This window comes from Ornithodoros turicata, unplaced genomic scaffold (assembly GCF_037126465.1).
Source record: "Ornithodoros turicata isolate Travis unplaced genomic scaffold, ASM3712646v1 Chromosome67, whole genome shotgun sequence".
In the NCBI taxonomy this organism is placed as follows: Eukaryota; Metazoa; Arthropoda; class Arachnida; order Ixodida; family Argasidae; genus Ornithodoros; species Ornithodoros turicata.
This window is the reverse complement of record NW_026999388.1, coordinates 55,682-75,347: the sequence shown is the minus strand read 5'-3', so window position 1 is coordinate 75,347 and position 19,666 is coordinate 55,682. Positions and strand designations below refer to the sequence as shown.

Below are 19,666 nucleotides of genomic sequence, written 5' to 3'. Positions count from 1 at the left end.
TCACGCTATTTTCGCAGCAATACACTGCAAACTTGACAAATTTTCTCCACAACGCTAGACTTTGTACTTTTTATTTGAGCTCACTTATGCATTGGCAAGTTAACATATACGAAATAAAGAAAAAAGAAAAATACACAGCAAAATCTAACTCACTCAACAATAACAAAATAAACAATGCAAGATAAGAAACCTCAGCATAAAAACGACAAGACAGATTATAATTCACTGTAATGATAAAGGTAGCACTATGGAAAGTATAAAACAAGCACTGACCACAGCATAAAAAACGACGATAAAATATGTAATTGACAAAACGACGATAAAAACAATGTACCAGTACCACAACACTATAGAGAGCTTTAACTTGATGCACCGCCAAAACATGTTCGCATTCCAGAACAACAAGCTCCGCACATTCTTTGCAGACAACCTGTTCCGCCTCTCAGTGACTATTTGGCCGGCTTTCGAGAATATACGCTCGGATGGCACATTCTGCTCTTGACGACTTCATAAACGCGAGGGTAGACTTGCTTTCTGTCCTGCCACCAAAGCAGAGGGTCGTCGACACCAGGGGCTCCTTCAAATATCTGCTGCTGTCGGATTCTGAACACGCAAGTGCGAGCCTCGAACGACTTCCACAGCGAAGACGACGGGGCTGGCACCGTTTCCTCTTCTTCTGCGTTGCAATGCGCGGTTTCTACGGTTTCTACCCAGCTGACATGATGGCTGGTACGACGCTTCATACGAAGCTCTTTTTGAAAAACCGTACTGTTTGAAGGGAGGATCAAATACCGTAGCTTCTGCTAGCATGCTGTTACCCTCAATGTTATCAAATCGACGCTTAAGCTGAGCCTTCATAGCCTTTGCCAGGTTTCGACATTGCCCAGGGAGGTCATCCTTCTCTACTTCGTCGATATGCTGCATTAGTCCGTTTGCCAAGAGAATCACCTTGGAGATTGTTACGTTCTTTTCGCTGCTCATCTCTTCGGTCACCTCCTTAAAGGGCTTCAAGATTTCGCACGCCTTTTCGAGGATTGTCCATTCCGTTGATACTAAGGGCTGAAGGTCCGCCTCAAGTATCACAATTGCTGAGAGCACAGCATCCCTAACGTACAGCATTCTCGTGAACATATCATAAGTGGAGTGCCACCTCGTAACCACATCTTGCTTCAGCTTCACGGGGTCAAGGCCCATTTGTTGTTGAATCGTTTCCAGCTTGGCCGTGCCGTGCGCACTGTGTTTGAAGAAAGTAACTATGTTTTTTACTTTAGTTTGCACCTCACTAATTTCCTTCACTCCTGCTTGAACTATACGATTCAGTGTGTGTGCAAAGCATGGAAAATGCTTCCATCCCAGCAAGCGGATCGCAGCTGTGATGTTTGTCGCATTATCACTGACGACGGCACAAACTTTTTCTTGTATTTCCCATTCGACAACAACTCGACGGAGTTCGGCGGCAATGTTCTCTGCAGTGTGGCGGTCTTGCCACGCAAAGCAATCGAGAAGGCGAGCTCTGAGCACGCCATCGGTGTCGATGAAATGAGCAGTGACAGCGATGTCCAGCCGTCCGTTGTGAGGCAAATCGAACTGATGCCCGTAAGTTCGTTCTTGACTTGTTCATGCACCTTATTGTACATCTGTGGAATGTGCACCGTCGAGAGGGTCTTTCTGCTGGGAAGCTGGTATCCGGGATTTAACATGGCGAGAAACGTCTTGAATTCTTGACCCTCCACGAGTGAAAAGGGCTGATATTCCTTGGCGATCATTTTCACAAGTTGTTCATTTTGCCGAATAGTTTTCGATAGAGACATTGGTTGCCTGCTGTATGCCACAATAGGCTGGTGCATTGTCCGACTTGGTCGTGTCGTGGGCTGCTGGTCACGAGATGATGCTGGAGTAGCACTGCATGCAAACAATATCCATAAGCGTGATCGTGCACGGCGTTGCGTTACCGCTAATTCTTGGTTTTTTCGTATTTGTGAACACCGAATGAGATGACTTCACCTCTCCTCCGTCCTTTTTTTACACAAAATTTATCAGTATTTTCTTCTTCTTCTTCTTTTTTTTTTCAGGGACTGAAACCACAAGGGAACCAAAAACCTCTTGGAACCCTAATTTTTTCGGGAACCGTAACCGGAACGTAACCGTAATTCGCCATCGGCAATTAACCGAATCGGTAACCTGAACCGAAAAATGTGATTCCGGATACCGGTTCATACGAATCGGTTCAAATTTGAACGCGAACTTCGGATTAACTAACTAACTAACTCTGGTTAGTGGTGTAATACTTGCTGCTGTTTGAAGTAGATCTCTTCGTCATATGTCTGTATTTCCTTTTCCTTTTTCATTCAGAAGTTGCGCAGACAACGTACCGTCTTATATGCTTGGACACATAATCGGGTGACATACGCATCGTATGACTTGTATTGCGCACGTCCCTCATGGGTTATGAATTGTATTTTGGTGATTGTTTAAGTTACCAAGCGTTGCACATTGTTTGATCCGGATCTGTTTGCTTTACCGCTGAACGCACGCAGTTTTTCTTACCGTGTGCACGAGACATGGACCAGAAGAAATTATTTTACAGGGAATGCCACAAACGACAAAAGCGCGTCGAAGAAAGAGTGAACTCTTTCTTCGAGGTGGTGGGAGGTGGTACTGCACCACACTGTTGGAGCGCAACAGATAAGTACGCTTATTTTTACCCGTTTCCACTTCCTATCTCATTTTGCGAAATCCACGCAGCCTGCTATGTATAGGACCCATTGAAAACGGGAAAAATATACCGGTTCAACTACTTGGTTACATGTAACCGCGATTAAAACGGCGAATCCGGTAACCGTAACCGAACCGAAATTCGTTTCGGTTTCAGTCCCGGTTTTTATTTTTTCTTAACCACGCATGCTGCGTGATCTGAACTGGCTTCTTCCCCTGTGTTACTAATTTGATTCGTTCGAGCCTTGTTTCGTCAACATAAGATTTACGTATATGTCATAATGAAGACACGATAAACCTTGACCTAGGACCCAGCCTTCGTTTTCCCATCATGACAGTGTTCGAACTCCGATGCAAAGTATTTGCGTACACCTAAGGAGGAGGAAGAGTTGTGTGAAATTTAGGGGGAAACCGAATGTAGGAAGCGAAAATTAATGTGCCAAATGAGAGCTAATCGGTGAATGGAAAGCGATTGATATCGGTTGCCGAACCTGTAAATGAACAGAAGAAGGTATAGCAGCTCCATAGGCGGCGGTTCATGTGTCGGTGACTCACGTCGCGGTAGCTGTCAACATTTTCTTCCGGCCTATTTGCTGCGTCCCCTTGATGTGGCGCCGTAGGTTTGCAGTGTTACCTCCCTTGTACGAGAGCACAGTCGCACAGAAGTTGCACTTTGCTTTTGTATCGGAGACTACTGTAAACACAGTAGTCCATATTGAACTTGGTTTCCCTCGGAGAGAACCTTCTCCAGACATGTCAGGAAATGTCTTAAAAACAAACACCAGTATTAGGACAACCAAAAAGGCTGTTCGTAATGATCAGGTGGACGGCAGTAAGGTGTCAGATACTCCTGTGAGCAATACCGTCTGTGAATAACTACGAGCACCGAAAAGAAAGGTAGCCAAGCCACAGTCCGAGGAAAACAAAATTTTATTGCAGACCATAGATAAGGGAAAAGGGGTGGGCATATTATGTTAGCAGAAAGTCAGGAAGTTGATGCCGTCCTTGGAGAAGTTCAACCAAGTATGGATAATGCAAAGCCCGATAGAGGCGCCACAGTCTTTTCGCGACCTATCCCCTTCTCGTGAGCGCGCGATGTTGATCCGGGCATCTCCAAGATTGCTATTGGTATTCTGAGGCTGGAACACATAGAAACAAAACTATACATGACGCTTACCTCAGTTGGTAAAATCCCTGGACCGGTAATCCAGAAGATGTGGATTAGAGTCCTACAGCTGGCCAACCTTTTCAGTGACTTCCGTCTTTCATCATTAATCTCCAAGATTGCTGCCAATAAGAGCAGCTACAATTTTTTCTGTATTGCACAGAAGAAAAAAAACGTAGCAGCGCAGCTACATTCGCGGCTGACATTGTGGAAACCAAGGGTCATATTCCAGACAAGTAATACGTTTATAATGAGAGCTATCATTGGTCATTGAATGAAGAAAGAGTGATGAAACGTCACGCACTCCTAACCAATATTCGATCATTTAAGTATGCAGTTACATCGTTGTAGCCGGGCCGCCGCGTCACAGACAGCATAAGAGCAAAACCGGAAACACACATTTTTAATGTAAAAAAAAGCACGCATAACCTATAAAATCATTTATCTGACATGCTGAAAGAAATGTCTTTTGATTGCTCTATAAAGAGAGCAAGATCGTAGAAGTAACAGCATGCAAACAACAGTACTGCAGACGCTTGTTAGATGGTGCTTCCGCCCTCGAACTCCGATAATTTGAATCAATGAACAATCGCGAAACAACCTGAATGAATAGAGTTAAAACTGCAGTTACTCTATCACACTTCTGTGTTCTCTAGCTCGCAGCACGCAGACATATGTGATCAGAAAACAGGGACGGATAAAGACCCTCGATTTGGCGGGGGGGGGGGGGGGTTATTTGTCGGAGCGCGTAGTGGGGGAGAGGGAAATCCAATGTATAAACTGATGTTTTGGGAGCGATCGTCCCCCACCCCTCCCCCGTTGCATCCGCCACTGTCGGAAAAACACGATAGCAACATTAAACGACGACGGTATCTTGCATTACTATTGATCTGTGCATTACTATCCTCGTTAAACAAAGTACCGCCTGTGTGACAACTAACGTAAAAAATTACATTTGCTTTGTTGATGCGCTCCAGCCTTTGGAAAACTACACTGCAAGATCATTATGCTGTGTATCTCTCTTGGTCGAGCAACTTTCCGGCCCGTGACGTGACTATATTACGTGAAACTGTTTATTGCGAACTGGTGAACGAATGAACTATTCTTTATAACAGTTCAATGGAGTGAACTGAACTAAATGAATTAGTTCACCAAAGTGAACTGACTTGCCCATCACTATTTCACTCGACGCGAACGGAGATCCACAACCACCCAGAACTGCCCCGAACCGCCAAAGTGGGGGAGAGGGAGAGAACAGATGGGAAAGGGAAAGCCTCGCCAGCGTCACAGGGTCACAGGTCACCCAGGGAGACAAAAAAAGCAAAGCAAAAAGCTACTCAACCGACGTCCAACGATTGGCCCAACGCTTAAGGTCACGTGAGTTTTTCCCAACAATAGAATTATACTACACGTTCATTCCCCTGGAGAGGCGATGGCGAGAGTGGCAGGTGGCATGACAGTTGGAACTTGGATGCGTCGCAGCAAGTTGGTTTTGTCTTCAGTTGCCGTCGCAAGGATGCTGTATCTCCTGTGCAGTATTTACGTGTGTTTCAGTGCGCTTTGTAAGACAATGCGATGACAATGGTTCCTGTGCAACACATTGTCGATTTCCCGGAAGAGTTTTGACGCCAAGAAGACCTAGACGGCGTAGGGGCAAAACGCACTGTGAAACGTCAATCGGAATGCACGTCGCGAATGTTTGCAGGTATGAGTGATGACCGTGATGATTTGATTACTATTAAATAGATGTTTCATTTTAGAAACTTTGAAGAGAAACAGGATAAGAAGATTCCGAACGTACGGTGAAGAGGAAGGGGGTGTCGCGACCTGCATGGAAAACAGGAGTGTCATGTCATCTTCTCTAAGAAAATACAAGATGTGAGGTGGCCAACGAACGAAAGCTCCCTGTGGTCCGTGAGTGCATCGCACAGTCAGGCATATGCTTTGTCAAGACACAGTGAGTGATCAGACTTATACTACGTAGTATGAACATGTAGAGATGTATTGATTATTTCTTTCTGCTCAGTGTATGCTTTTAGCAGAATAAACGGTATTTACTTGAGCAATATGTGCATTTCTACGCATTATTTTCGGTCATGCATTCAGTGGTCCCAGCTGCTAAGTGGCCGGATCCTTGACCACTTAGCAGAGGGGACCACTGGATCAATTCCACTGGTTCCACTTCAAGTGGGACCATCGTGAAGCTGGTTCCACTTTCAACTGGTCCCAGTCACTAAGTGGGACACACTCAAAGTGGGACCTGTCCAATAAACCACTTTGAAGTGGTCCCACTCCAGAGTGGTCCCATTATGAAGTGGTTTAACGAAATGGTCGCCCATAGGACCACTTGGCAAGTGGGACCAGAGTGGGACCATTACCAGGGTGGTACCACAGTGGGACCATTACCGGAGTGGGGCCAGAGTGGGACCAGTTCGTTAAACCATTTTGAAATGGTCCCATTCCAGATTTCTGCCTGGGTTTGTAGGGACCGAAGTAGCGCTTGAGTTAGTTCTCGCTCAGGCCTCGTCGTCCAATCGCGTCCAAACCCATACGAAGTCGCCTGGACTGAAGCGTACGTCTCGACGGCGCAAATTGTATCTTCTTTCATCGACGCGTTGTTGTTGACCAATGGACAGTCTGGCCAGCTGGCGGGCTTCTTCTGCTCGCTGTGTGAAGTCCAGAGCGTCGTTTTATCATCATGGGTTCGTGGGGCAGCATCGCGTCTAGCATAGTCGATGCGTCATGGCTGTGTGCAAGGTGGAACGGTTTGAATCCAGTTGTTTCCTGGACAGCCGTGTTATAGGCAAACGTGACGTAAGGCAGTATTTCGTCCCATGCCTTGTGCTCGACGTCGACGTACATCGAAATCATGTCGGCAAGGGTTTTGTGTAGGCGTTCGGTGAGCCCGTTCGTCTGCGGATGGTACGCCGTTGTCCTCCGGTGAGCGGTGTGGCTGAGTCGAAGGATTTCTTGTGTTAGCCTGCTTGTAAATGCCGTTCCCCTATCAGTGATTAAGGCGGCCGTAGTACGATGTTCTCGATGAGGAACTTCGCCACTTCTGTTGCTGTGCCCTGTGGAAGTGCTTTAGTCTCAGCATAGCGTGTCAGGTAGTCGGTGGCGACGATTATCCAGCGATTTCCGGAAGACGAACGTGGGAAGGGCCCGAGTAGATTCATCCCAATCTGCTCGAACGGCGTCCGCGGCGGTGCGATTGGCTGAAGGTACCCAGAAGGTCGTACCGGCGGCGTTTTTCGTCGTTGGCATTCCCGGCACATCCTTACGTAGTGGTGCACGGTCTTGGCCAGTTTTGGCCAGTAGTACTTTTCCCTTATACGGGCCAGTGTTCGGCTGTATCCCAAATGACCTGATGACGGTTCGTCGTGGCAGGATTCAAGAATCTCGATGCGCATGTCCCCAGGCACAACGAGAAACCACGTAGCGCCTTGTGGTGCGTGGTTTTCTTTGTAGAGGACACCATTACGTAGGGAAAAACTTGGGAGTGATCTTCTGAAAATGGGAGGAACATTGTCGGCGCGGCCCTGCAGATAGGCGACAAGTGTCTTCAATTCGGGGTCGTTGTACTGCTTGGTAGACATGGTAGTCGCGCTCATTAGACCGAGGAAGGCGTCGTCGTCCTCGAGGCTGTTGTCCTGTCGCTGGAGTGGTGCTCGGGACAGGCAGTCGGCGTCGTTGTGTTTTCTTCCTGCCTTGTAAGTGACGGTTACGTCATACTCCTGTAATCGGAGGCTCCATCTCCCTAGGCGTCCTGAGGGGTCCCTCAAACCAGCCAGCCAGCACAGAGAATGGTGGCCTGTTACCACCTTGAACGGCCGTTCGTACAGGTAGGGACGCAACTTTGTGATGGCCCATATGAGTGCAAGGCACTCTTTTTCGGTCGTCGAATAGTTCTTCTCTGCCTTGGTTAGCGTTCTGCTTGCGTAAGCGATGACACGTACGACGCCGTCGTGAAGTTGAACGGGCACGGCTCCTAGACCATCGTTGCTTGCGTCAGTGTGTATTTCTGTTTCGGCGTTTGGATCGAAGTGGGCAAGCACGGGTGTGGTCTGTAGACGCGTCTTCAGTTCATCAAACGCCTGTTGCTGGGCTTCACTCCAGATAAACGTGGAACCGTCCTTCGTGAGGGCATTCAGGGGTGACGCAATTCTTGAAAAGTTCGGAATGAACCGTTGGTAGTTGGCGCAAAGGCCAAGAAAGCTCCGAACGTCTTTCACGTTAGAAGGAACAGGGTAATTTGCGATGGCCGCCGTCTTCTCGGGGTCGGGGCGTACGCCGTCGCTGCTCACGAGATGGCCGAGAAATCTGAGTTCCTCGTAGCTGAATCGACACTTCTGAGGCTTCAACGTCAGCCCTGCAGTTCTGATAGCCTCTAGGACTTGCTTTAGCCGTTCAACATGTTCTTCGAATGTTTTTGCGAAGACGACAACATCGTCGAGGTACACCAGGCAGGTTTGCCACTTCAACCCGGCGAGAACTGTATCCATAACACGCTGCAACGTCGCTGGTGCTGTGCAAAGACCGAAAGGCATAACCTTGAATTCGAAAAGTCCATCCGGAGTGACGGAGGGAGTCTTCTCACTGTCCCGTTCGTCGACTTCAATTTGCCAGTACCCTGACTTGAGGTCCATGGATGAGAAACATTTTGCGTTTTGAAGGCGATCGAGCGTGTCGTCGATGCGCGGTAATGGGTAGATGTCCTTCTTCATTATGTCATTGAGTTTCCAGTAGTCGAGGCAGAACCCTGAGTGTTCCGTCCTTCTTCTTCACTAGTACCACCGGCGATGCCCACGGACTGGTCGACGGCTGGATAATGTCATCTCTTAGCATTTCTTCTACTTGCGTTCGGATCGTTTCTCGCTCTTTGCAGGACACCCGGTACGGCATGCGGTGAATTGGACGGGCCTTTTCGTCGACGATGATGCTGTGCTTCGCAATGGGCGTTTGTCTTACTTTCGACGATGCAGCGAAGCAGTCACTGAAATCGTTGAGCATCTGGAGAAGGATTTGCTTTTTAGTTGTATTGCGTTGAGTGTTTACTTCGAAATGTCCGGCCTCTTGTTCCGTGGTGACCGCGATGCGAGCAGTGTCCATCAGGCAAACATCCGTGGTGGAGTATTGGTCTGCGATGACGGCTGTCTTCGTGCCGTTCGCCAGGTGTTGTGGCTCCAGGCGAAAATTTGTGACCAGGAGTTCGAATATTCCGTTTCTTACGGGCACAATTCCTCTTGCTATCCCAATTCCTCGTTCGAGGAGAAGTTGCGTGTTGCTTTAAGCCAACAAACAGCCAGTCGGTGCTCTGTCGCACGTAGCGGTCACAAGGACTGACGACAAGGGAGGCAGGTTGACGTGCTTCGTCGTCACGGCGGTTACGTCCGTGTTTGCGCGTTTCTCCGGGGTTATTCGTGCCCAACACTTGTCTGCTGTTTCCGGCGTTTTAAAAGAGATAACTCAATTTGTGAAGTCGATGATTGCTTCGTTTTCGACTAGAAAGTCCATTCCGAGTATTACATCCCGTGGGCAGTTCGGCAAGACGGCAAAGCTGGCGACGTACTGGATGTCACGCACTTGTATGACTGCCGTGCATCGGCCAGTCGGTGTTACGACGTGTCCACCAGCAGTGCCGATGTCAGGCTCATCCCACTTCGTTTGCACCTTGTGAAGCTTCTTAGCCAACCTACCACTTATAACAGAGTCGTCTGCTCCGGTATCGATTAACGCAATCATCTCATGGCTGTCGATGAGTATTTTCAGGTTATTGGTAATTCTTCGAGCGTCGTGTTGGTGCTGCGTTGCTGTTCGTCGAGTTGGAGGAGTTGTAACTTGTCGTCGGTCCGCAGCTTCACCTCCCGGAGCTGCAGTCTTCAGTTTTCCCGGTTAGGGCTGCGCCACACAGGTCGTCTTGCCGGTGACGGTGAACGTGCTCTTCCTGGCGACCTGCTGCGGTGGGGGACGCTCGGGGACAGGTCGCGTCGCGAGCCAGCAGAAGCATTCTGCTGCCGTAGATAGTCTTGAATTGCGGTGGGGTGACTACCGCGCTGGGGGCGGGGGGCGTCGGGTGAAAAACCGGGAAGGCCAAGGCATCGGTAGGGACATCGGCGATAGACGTGGTTGGCCTCTCCGCAGTGGTAGCAGAGCGGTCTGAAGTCTGGAGTCCGCCAAACGTCCGTTTTGCGAAACGGCTGAGAGTGTGGCGGGACGCTCGGAGTAGGTTGGACAGGCCGAGGAGGCGTCCAACGGTTTCCGTAGTACGACGGACGAGTAGGTGGCACCTGTCTCAGAGCGGCGGCGTAGGTTGGTCTCGGTACTTCGGCGTCGCGGTTGGCAGATGACGATGTCTGGATTGCCTGCTGAACCTCGTCCTTGATGATCGCACCGATCGAAGAGAAAGGGTCTTGAGCATTCTCAGGACAGAGGAGAGCTCGTACTCCTTCGCGTACCACCTCTCGAATCAGCTGTCTGAGCGATCCGACGTCGAGGCCAGCGGTCGTGGAGAAAGCCTCGTAGCCCTGGTGTCGTTGGTCGACGGTAGCGCGAGAGAGCAGGGTCCTCTCAATGCGGACGGCTTCGTCCAGAAAAGCGTCGGTCGTGGCATGTGGATCCCGGGACAGGGCGCGAAAAATTTCTTCCTTTACGCCCCTCATGAGTCGCTGAACCTCCTTCTCCTCGGATGCTTTGGAGTCAGCTCGCCGGAAGAGCCGCAAAACATCTTCGACGAAGCCGGTTACGCTTTCGTTTGGCAACTGGATCCGTCTCTGGAGCAGATGTTCAGCGCGTTCAGCTCGTTGTTGAAAAGCGAACGCCTTTGCGGAGTTTGCTTTTGAAGACGTCCCAGGACGTGAGCGAAGTCTCCAGGTTCTCCAACCATGTCTTCGCGGTGCCTTCCAGGGAGAAATAGACGTTGATGAGCTTCTGGTCGTCACTCCAATATTTTCCGTCACTCCAGTTGTTGAACTTGGTGATCCGCTCGTAGTGGTCGACCCAATCGTCCACGTCATCGTAATACTCCCCGCTGAATGTCTTCGGCGACCGTGCAGGGGCTATGGGCGTGGTAACAGGTTGCGCCACTTGCGTACTGGTCTCCGCAGTCATCTTCTTCTTGCGTTTAGGGGGTTCTAATGGACCGAATTCTGCAGGGAGACCAAGCTGTCTTCTGCTTTGTCGCAGTTGGTCTTCCAGGCCGTTGGACAAGGGATGCCCCGCATCCCACCAGAAATGTCACGAAGCGAAATGGCTCAGAGAGTCCTCGAATAAACAGCGAACGGTTTATTAGACTACTTGGTAGCAAAACACAAGAGTGATAGCTCTCTGAACACAACTGAGTCCAAAGAATGAATGCTCCAGCTTGGAGCGCACAAGCATTTAAGCGTCGCGCCGAAAAGTCTAGAAACAGCACGTGCGTTTGCCAGAGAGCAGGCGATGTCTCTGGAAGCTTCTTGCTTCTTCTTAAGCATGCGCCGGGATGAGATGTACCGTTTCGTGCCTGTCCTGGAAATTTCTCGATGATGATTCGTGGCAATATGTACGTCTTAAGTGGTTAAAGAATACTGTACCCAGAACACCATTAATCAAATTTGTACGACAACAGAGGATACGAAATGAATCCGCGCACTGTGCCAGGTCCCAAACGAACTATTCAAGATGAAAGATGACTCGAATAACACACAGGCGAAGAAAAGAACCGATAGTGTACTTACGAACAAGACGTGTTCTCGTGACAGAGCTGCTTTCCGTTCAAAGAGGGCCGCAGCTGCGACTGGAACACATTGCCATACGTCGTTTCTATGATGGTGCTCACATGTTCACAATATATAACTTTCGAAAGGCAAAAACGCACGAAGAGCAGCGTGAGAAACGAAGCCTCCCAAAACCGAAACTTTAGAGCGGATCCGGGGAGGGCTGCTCCTTGTGTTTCCTTTCTCCATGAGCATAGTGGACCACTTGACACATTTTCTACAGGTTATTTTTTTACTGAGCTCTTCCTATATTCTTTAACATGCACTCCTGAGATCGGGATATTAGACTCAATAAACGGCACAGAATCGTGGCTATTACAGTCGTGTAGCCGGAAAAATATTTCGGAAGGGATTCTGCGGGAATTTTGCGTGGGGAGGGGATTTAACCCTCGTTTCCCTCTCCTAAATGCTCTACATAAGGTTCGAATTCCGACCCCCTTTGGCTAATCTACCGGATTGTTAGGCTAGCCATTCAACCTCAAATGATCCGTAGAGGGTTTCAAATTAGGAAAAATCTAGTTCCCTAACAAGAAGAAGGAAGGCATGGAACACAGCATTATTTTCGAGCATGTACGTAAAAAGAAAGGAAGCAGGAATCCGAAGCGAAGGAGGGAAGAAGTTATGGCTAGCCAGGAGTCACAGTTTCGGTTTCGCAAGTCGCAACGCTTGCATCGGCATCGCAATCAGTTCAAACATGGCGGCGTCCAGTGGTGTGCGCGACGCACGTTGTGTCGAGCTCGGATTCATCGAAAAACGCGAGCCATGGGCGCTCGCGAGCAAATATTTTCCGAGTAAGGTCGGTGGGAAGCCAGCGTGGCTCAGTTTAAAAGATATCCCGGGAGTGAATCAGGTTATCTGCGAGAACTGCGGTGATCCGTGTGTCTTCAGGCGGGGTCTCATAGCCTCGATTTGAGCAGCAGCAGCAGAGCAACAGCAGCGGAGCAGCAGAGCTGCAGCGACACGAGCGGTCCCATAGCACTGGGCGAGAGCAGCAGCGCTGCCGAGCTGCAGAAATTCCCTGCTGCTCTCGTATCCGAATTTTTGGTTGCTGTGCTGGGGGGGGGGGGAGTGACGTATGGGGGGGAATGGAGTGCGATCTGCCTGCTCGGTGATAGCGGCAAGTTGCACCCCAATTGCTGTGCAGCCCTGTTGCTCTGCAGCCGGTCTCGAAAGCCAATCAGGAGGCTGGTTGGTATTGTTTTCATTCGACGGTGTTTAGGGTTAGCAGGGCGGTGAGTGGCGGCAGAAGGTTTGTTTCTGGTTGTTCCGTGATTTGATTCTGAAGACCTGGATACGCTTGTGATTGCCAGTAGTTTGGAGCGAGTGTTTAATCATCGGGACTGCGTGAAGTGCGCTTTCAGGACATAATTCAGTTCATAAAGTTCAATAAAGTGTTCAACCGAACCTACGTGATACATATGTTGTGTACGAGTTGTAGCTACATGTTCGCTTGTTTTCTGGAAAATACTTGAAAACCCGTGACCCGATAACGTACAGGCGTCGCCACCCTTAACCGTAGCGCGGGAGCTTGTGGCCTGCTTGCATGCCAGCGCTGTCTTGTGTCGATGATGGGGCGTGCTGGGGTGGAGACTCTGGGGCCCTGGTGCCCAAGCGCCCCCTCTCGACAGGGGCACGGCAAGCACGCACGGATCACCTACTCGGTTAGCTATCTGCAGACACTTCAGCGATAAGGAAATCAGTATAAGTGCAAAAATATCAGTGTTTCTTTGGCGTATTCGCATTCACACAAACACGTTACCTAATCTTTCCTCAGCACCATGAAACAAAAACAAAAAACTGTGCTAACACAAATCATAGTGAACAGAACACTCAGAGCAAACATGGCTGAGCCTACAGTGTTTGCATATGTCTCAAACTTATTTCAGAATATTGTGCCCCTCAAGCTCGCCCTTCCGCAAACCGGCATTTAGATAAAGCGTGGTAGATAACGGACACGCGCGGTTATTGTGCGTGTTTTGCGAGGGCGTAAGGTGATACTATACAGCAGGTGATCCATTCGTACCATGCCGATTACCCTGAGCTCAACCGATCGAGAGGAGGCGCTCGCGTACCATGGTCTTAGAGCCTCCACCCCAGCATCGACGCCAGGCGGCGCTGGCATGCAAGCAGGCCACGCGCTCCCGCGCTACGGTTAAGGGTGGCGACGCCTGTACAAGCACTTTCACGTCCATGCCGTGTAAAAGCCAAACCGAACAAATTTCTTGTGGTCGGTATTCCAAGACCTTGCTAGGTGGTTGTAAATGAAACTGACCCTTGAAAAGGGTTAGATGGAGATAGACAACGTTCAGACAACAAAAAAAGGTTCAATAGAGATAGATAATGAACCCATTCCTTGTGAAAACAGGCAGAAAGCAGTGAGTACTAGCAGAAGGGGGCCTTTGTTTTCTTTAGACAATTTTATTTCACTAAGAGCAACGTACGCATTTGACAGTCACCGTAAATCAAAATATCGAATACTATAGTAACGAGGCACCATTTATACGACAAAATCACGCGTAGAAGAATCTCCACACAACACAGCAAGGATTGTTGTGCACAGCAGTAGGACGAACCTACGTTGAATGTCGCGAAACTGACTACACATCAACGAAGAGTCAATCAGGTAATACGAGCCTCAGACCACCACCACACTCATCTGAAAGTTGACTTATGAGTTCCAAATCCACAATATATCTCTCACACAAACGCCTTTCACCTAGGATTGCGCTCCTAGGTGTGTGCACTAAAAGGCTTTGCCGCTGCCTTCGGAATGTGCGAAATGTAAACAATGACACAGTTGCCAACACGTTTTGTGTTTCCTAAGCCGCTGCTGCCGTTAATTCAAAACGAAGCTATGGGACGCCTCCAGCAGCAGAGCAGCGGCAGCAGAAAGCTGTTCTGCTGCCATGTTCCCGTGTTGCTGCTCGCATAAAGCTATGGGCTTCCTCCTTCAGGTGTACGCTCCGATCGATGACATCAGCGATGCGTTCCATAGAATGTTTATCTGCCTGTCACAAAACTGCGTTGCATCTCATGGCGAAGGCAGCGTCATCGTCTTGTGAACGCCTTTTACAGCCAAGATCCTCCGCAGTCGAGTGCCGACGATGCAGACAGGGATTACAACCCAATATGCGACGTCTGCGGAGTGTTGGGCGACAAAAAGTGTTCTCGGTGCAAATCTCACCAGGTGAGGGATTGGCGAGATGATCATAAAACGAAATGTCGCACGTAGGATCCGAGTGGAAGTAAGACGTCAAAACTTTTGTTTCCTCAGTTCGAGCTTGTCACTGAACCAGAAGAAGAGAATGAAGATGATGATGACGTTGATGAGCGGAAAAGGCTGTCCGAATATCAGGACTTCTTGTCCAAGCATCCAGAATGTAAAGAATCACCTTCACAATTAAAAGATATACAGGACTTGCAAAATATGGCAGCCACCTGCGAGGATAAGGCATTTTGGAAGTTCAGGAAAGCGACCCGAAAGGCCCCGGAACAAGCCTTGCGGTACGAGCTGGGGGGCACACCGCTGTGGGTGTCATCCGAAGGAGTCCCGAAGGAGGTTCCTATGTGTGATTGCGGTGCAGAGAGGCAGTTTGAGTTGCAGGTGATGCCTCAGCTCCTGCTCCGGCTCGACGGAGTCGACTGGGGAACGTTGACGATGTTCAGCTGCAAGAAAAGCTGTTGTTGCGGCACGACTTACAAAGAGGAGTACGCGTGGAAGCAATATTTCTCAAATAAAGAGGGCATTTCAAGTTAACCTTGTCTCTATCTCGTTTACGAAGGCTCGGATCCTGGAAATATGCGACGCACCTATGGAAGTTTACCCGTGCTGTACTCACCACTTGCTGAATGGAGGCACAGTATTGCGTTGTCTACATATAAAGAGCCTGAAGATAATTTCTTCCTTGTATACTTCAAAGTGATTCAGCATTGCAGAGTCACTATTGAGAACAAGAGTGGTCGGCAAATCAGCACATGCCATTAGCTTCAGAGCATGAATATCATGCCGGTTAATCACAATACAATACAGTGTTTATTTATTCAAGAAATCATGTACGCAATCGACTAAGAGGACGCTAGGACATCCTGTAATGCGGTCTTTCACAGCATTAAACCTGTGGGATTGGCACACATATAACATATAGCAATCACCATTATTTTATGCAAACTCATTTGTCAAGATTAGATTTCTCAAGAAAGACCTGGATACTGGAGACAGTTTTCATCTCGAATGATAAAGAATTCCACACCTTCGCACCAAAGTAACTCTGGAGTTCATAATTTGTCCTGACACATGGAAGGCATAACTGTAAATTGTCAGACCTTGTCAAATATGGCGTTGACATCTCAAGTGTAATACAGTGAACAACTGTATACCTACCCATAAACTAGCTTGCGCATAAGCAAAGCACTCCTATAATACTTAACTGATAAATCAATTGGACACGAAAAAATAAAATAAAACTGTTGTGAATGTGATCTGTGTCCTCTCTGGAGGAAACAAGCATGGCCTTGAAAGCTTGTTATTGAAGCATGTATATTGAATTCAGGGTTCATTGTACACCTCAACTGCATACACGGAATGAGACTCTCACTCTGGCTGTCCTCTCTGCACTAAGTGCAATAATATACAGCGTACTCAGAGGTATCAATTTCTGAATTTTTTTTTGAGTGCACATATTCCAGGTGACATCCTCCTTCTCACAGCAAGCACATATGACTATCGCATTTTAGATAAATTTAGGATTACCGATTTAGAATTCTTTTGCCATCATTCGTACATTAAACATTGTTTTCTGTTGTTCTCCTCTTCATGCTCTTCCACTACAGCCACAGTACGACAAGTACGAATCTAAGCGGCAGAGTTGGAAAGAGTAGCCGAGACGAAAAAGAAAGAAACATGCCGGCGAAATAAATTACCAAGTTCATAAAATATGAAATATCCGAGTGTTATACATGTGTAATGGTGGGGCCTTCTGATAAGGAATTAGAGGTCGTTAATTGTGACAATCCCGTATTATCCTGACAGTTACATAAAGTAATCATGGTTTGACAGCGTATGCTACTGCTCTGATTAATGTTAGCCACACGCATAGTGCACGACAATCCTTTTTCTGCTTTCTTGGTTTAAGCATAACAGGTTCCCTTCTCTTTTTCGCAACAGTTCCTCTGTTTTATGTAATCGATTTTTTCATGCTGACGGTAAGAACTTATTTCAAAAATATCAATACTGTGCAACTATAAATAAAGGTATCTGATTAGATTGATAATACAACTTGGAGCAGTGGCTTCTACATTTTGCAGCAAGCAGGTTTGGGCTGTGTCCAACTTAGGTACTATCGATAGTTCAAAATGTCGATGGTTTCGAGCAAAACTACCGATAGTTAAATGAGTAGTCGTCTCAACCATCGATAGTACTATCGATAGTGTTTGGATGACTATCGCCCATCACTACTGCATGCCATAATTGAAACGTCATAATTGAAACAAAAATCATGCTTTGCTACCCATACAGTGTCTGTGTGTGTGCATTGATCATTTTTGTAATATGCCACCACACATTGTAAGGAAATGTGTTAAGAACAATGCATGAAGCGCAGTGCATTTTTCCAGGAAGTTTTCAAGTTGGAAGCGTTGAAGCAGTGGTTCTGGACCTGGTCACACCAAACTGTTTAAATGCAGATGTCTTCGTGTCGTCCGTATTATGCCAATTTATATCTGACATAGTTGATAACCAATGCATTAAATTGCCACTCCACACTCGGAAAACGACGTTTATTTTATTTGCTCCATAAAAGCAAGGTGGAATATATACGCGAAATTTGAATTCTGTTTACGAACGCTGTGCATTTCTGTCAAGTTTTGAAGTCTGCTGAGCCTCGACAAGTTTCGATGACACAAGGAGCGAGTGACGTAATCATAAGCCCATAAATTGCATCGATGTCATGCTCTGGAGAGGGCACTCTTCTCCTAGCATCGACGCCGGCGTCCGGAGAGGGTCACGTGGTGTCACGTGACCCTGATCGAAAGAGGGGGAAATGGGAGAGGTGGCTTCTCCCTCCTTGTGTTCCCAAGTTTTCTCCAAGTTCGGAGCGGTCGGTTGGGTATGTCACGTGGGGCTCCGCTAACGGAGTGCAGAAAGTGAGCCCTCCGGAAGACGCGAAGGGCAACAACGTCGCCAGATGAGAGCCGGACGCTCCGTCGGAGCATAACATGACGTCACAAACGATGAATAAAGAAAGTCACTGAAAAGGTTAGCCAGCTGTAGGACTCGAACCCACATCTTCTGGATTGCCGGTCCAAGGCTCTACCACTTGCGCTAAGCTAATTAGCTTAGCGCAAGTGGTAGAGCCTTGTTAATATTAACACCAACTGAGCGGCTTCCAAGGGTGCGTCATCTGAAGGGACAAACCAGCCACTCTCTCTCACTCATCCTCCTTTCACTCTTACATTTTTGCTCACTCTTACACACATTCATACGACGGGATCGACGCAAGCGGCAACTGTTGAACAAGAGAGAACTCATGTCCTAGAGGCCCTGGACCGGTAATCCAGAAGATGTGGGTTCGAGTCCTACAGCTGGCTAACCTTTTCAGTGACTTTCTTCTTTCATCGTTAATTTCTTAAGGCAATTTGAGGCTTTGTATGTATTTGTCCTTTCTATGTTGTTCCAGCCTCATGACATCTAGTTCTCTCTTTTTATGACGTCACAGTTCTCAAAAGTAAAAATTACTTTACTCTAACTTTCGCATTACGTAGAGCCAAAATATTTTGCAGGAATATAAAGTGAGACGAGAAGATTTTAGTAACAGAACTTTGGAAGGATTCTGAAGGGCACGAGATTTAGTCCGTAGTGGTACTTTAACCTTGTCTTCGTGTCACGTGTTTTGTCGTCATGATTCTGAATCGTGGTTGTGGTGGATGTGGGTACGGAGAGAGTGGCTTGTGGTTCTGAAAACTTGACAGAGTCGAGCTTGCCTTATGGATTCCCACAAAAGGTACACACGTGTCAACGTGGTGTTGGGGTACAGGTAGGTTCCTTGAGGTAGTGCCAACAAGCTCAAGGCCCCAAAAGCGCAACTCAGCAGCCGGGCAACCAGCCTGATCTCCCTGCCAAACAAGAAGATACATCCTTGCGCCAGAAAACTCCAAACTCCCTGCCGAACAACTACCGCTATTCGCCGGTCTTTGTGGCTTCGCAACGGTTATCCAAGATGGACGCCTTATATTTGGGGAGTGACTTTTTCGGGTCACATCCGATTCTGCCCGGTTATTGCCCCCCGAACTGACCTCCCACCAATTCGGGTTGAACCCAATTTCTCCCCAAATTTCAGTCACTATATGAAACCCTCACGTGACGTTTCCACTCAAGACGAACAAAGGTAACACCTGTAAGAGTGGGTCACTTAGGTTCCCAGCAATATACACCCATATGTGTCCGCACTCCTAAACAGCGCAATGCCTTGGCCGAATATTGCACAGATATTCGCAATGTCGGCCCATTATTTGTTCCAATATTGGTCCTTATATAGGACATATAGAGATAGGAATAGGAAATAATATAGGAAAGGTTTTAATGAACAAGATGATAAACAAAAACACTCGCCCAAATAGCGCCCAATTTTTACCCCCCGAATCTGGCATTTAACCCGAAAAAGGCACTCCCTACTTATATTGTTGGCACAACTTCGAAGATAGACTTATGCCCAAAAGGACCTGAGAACAACTGCTGCTTCGTAGAATGCATGGTGGGAGCCACGTAATGTTCAAGTTTGTGTTTTGCACCGTTCTTGCTCCAAAATAAAATCAGTGATGAAGATGTGTGCTCATTGGAAGGCTGTGGGTTTGAACAATGCTGAGGATGCCAGCAGCTTGGTGCCCTGTTTCTGTGGCTATCCCCCCCCCCTTTAAGAAATTTCATGTGACGTCTTGAGGTTACAGTTGGATGTAAGTCTAACTGGACTAATTCAATTAGAAACCATTAATCGAAGTTCAAAACACCGGGGGGTATCTAGCGGAAAGAGCCCTTGTAGAT

The 19,666-nt window shown here is 47.9% G+C and overlaps 1 protein-coding gene across 1 annotated transcript; it reads left to right on the top strand.

Annotated features, from left to right (window-relative positions):
- The first annotated feature begins 1,341 nt into the window (after nucleotides 1-1,341).
- Nucleotides 1,342-15,388, top strand: LOC135374492 (programmed cell death protein 2-like). Its single transcript, XM_064607456.1, has 3 exons — nucleotides 1,342-1,596; nucleotides 14,627-14,818; nucleotides 14,906-15,388. Exons 1-3 carry the CDS (start codon nucleotides 1,342-1,344, stop codon nucleotides 15,386-15,388), a joined length of 930 nt encoding a protein of 309 aa, XP_064463526.1.
- The last annotated feature ends 4,278 nt before the right edge of the window (nucleotides 15,389-19,666 follow it).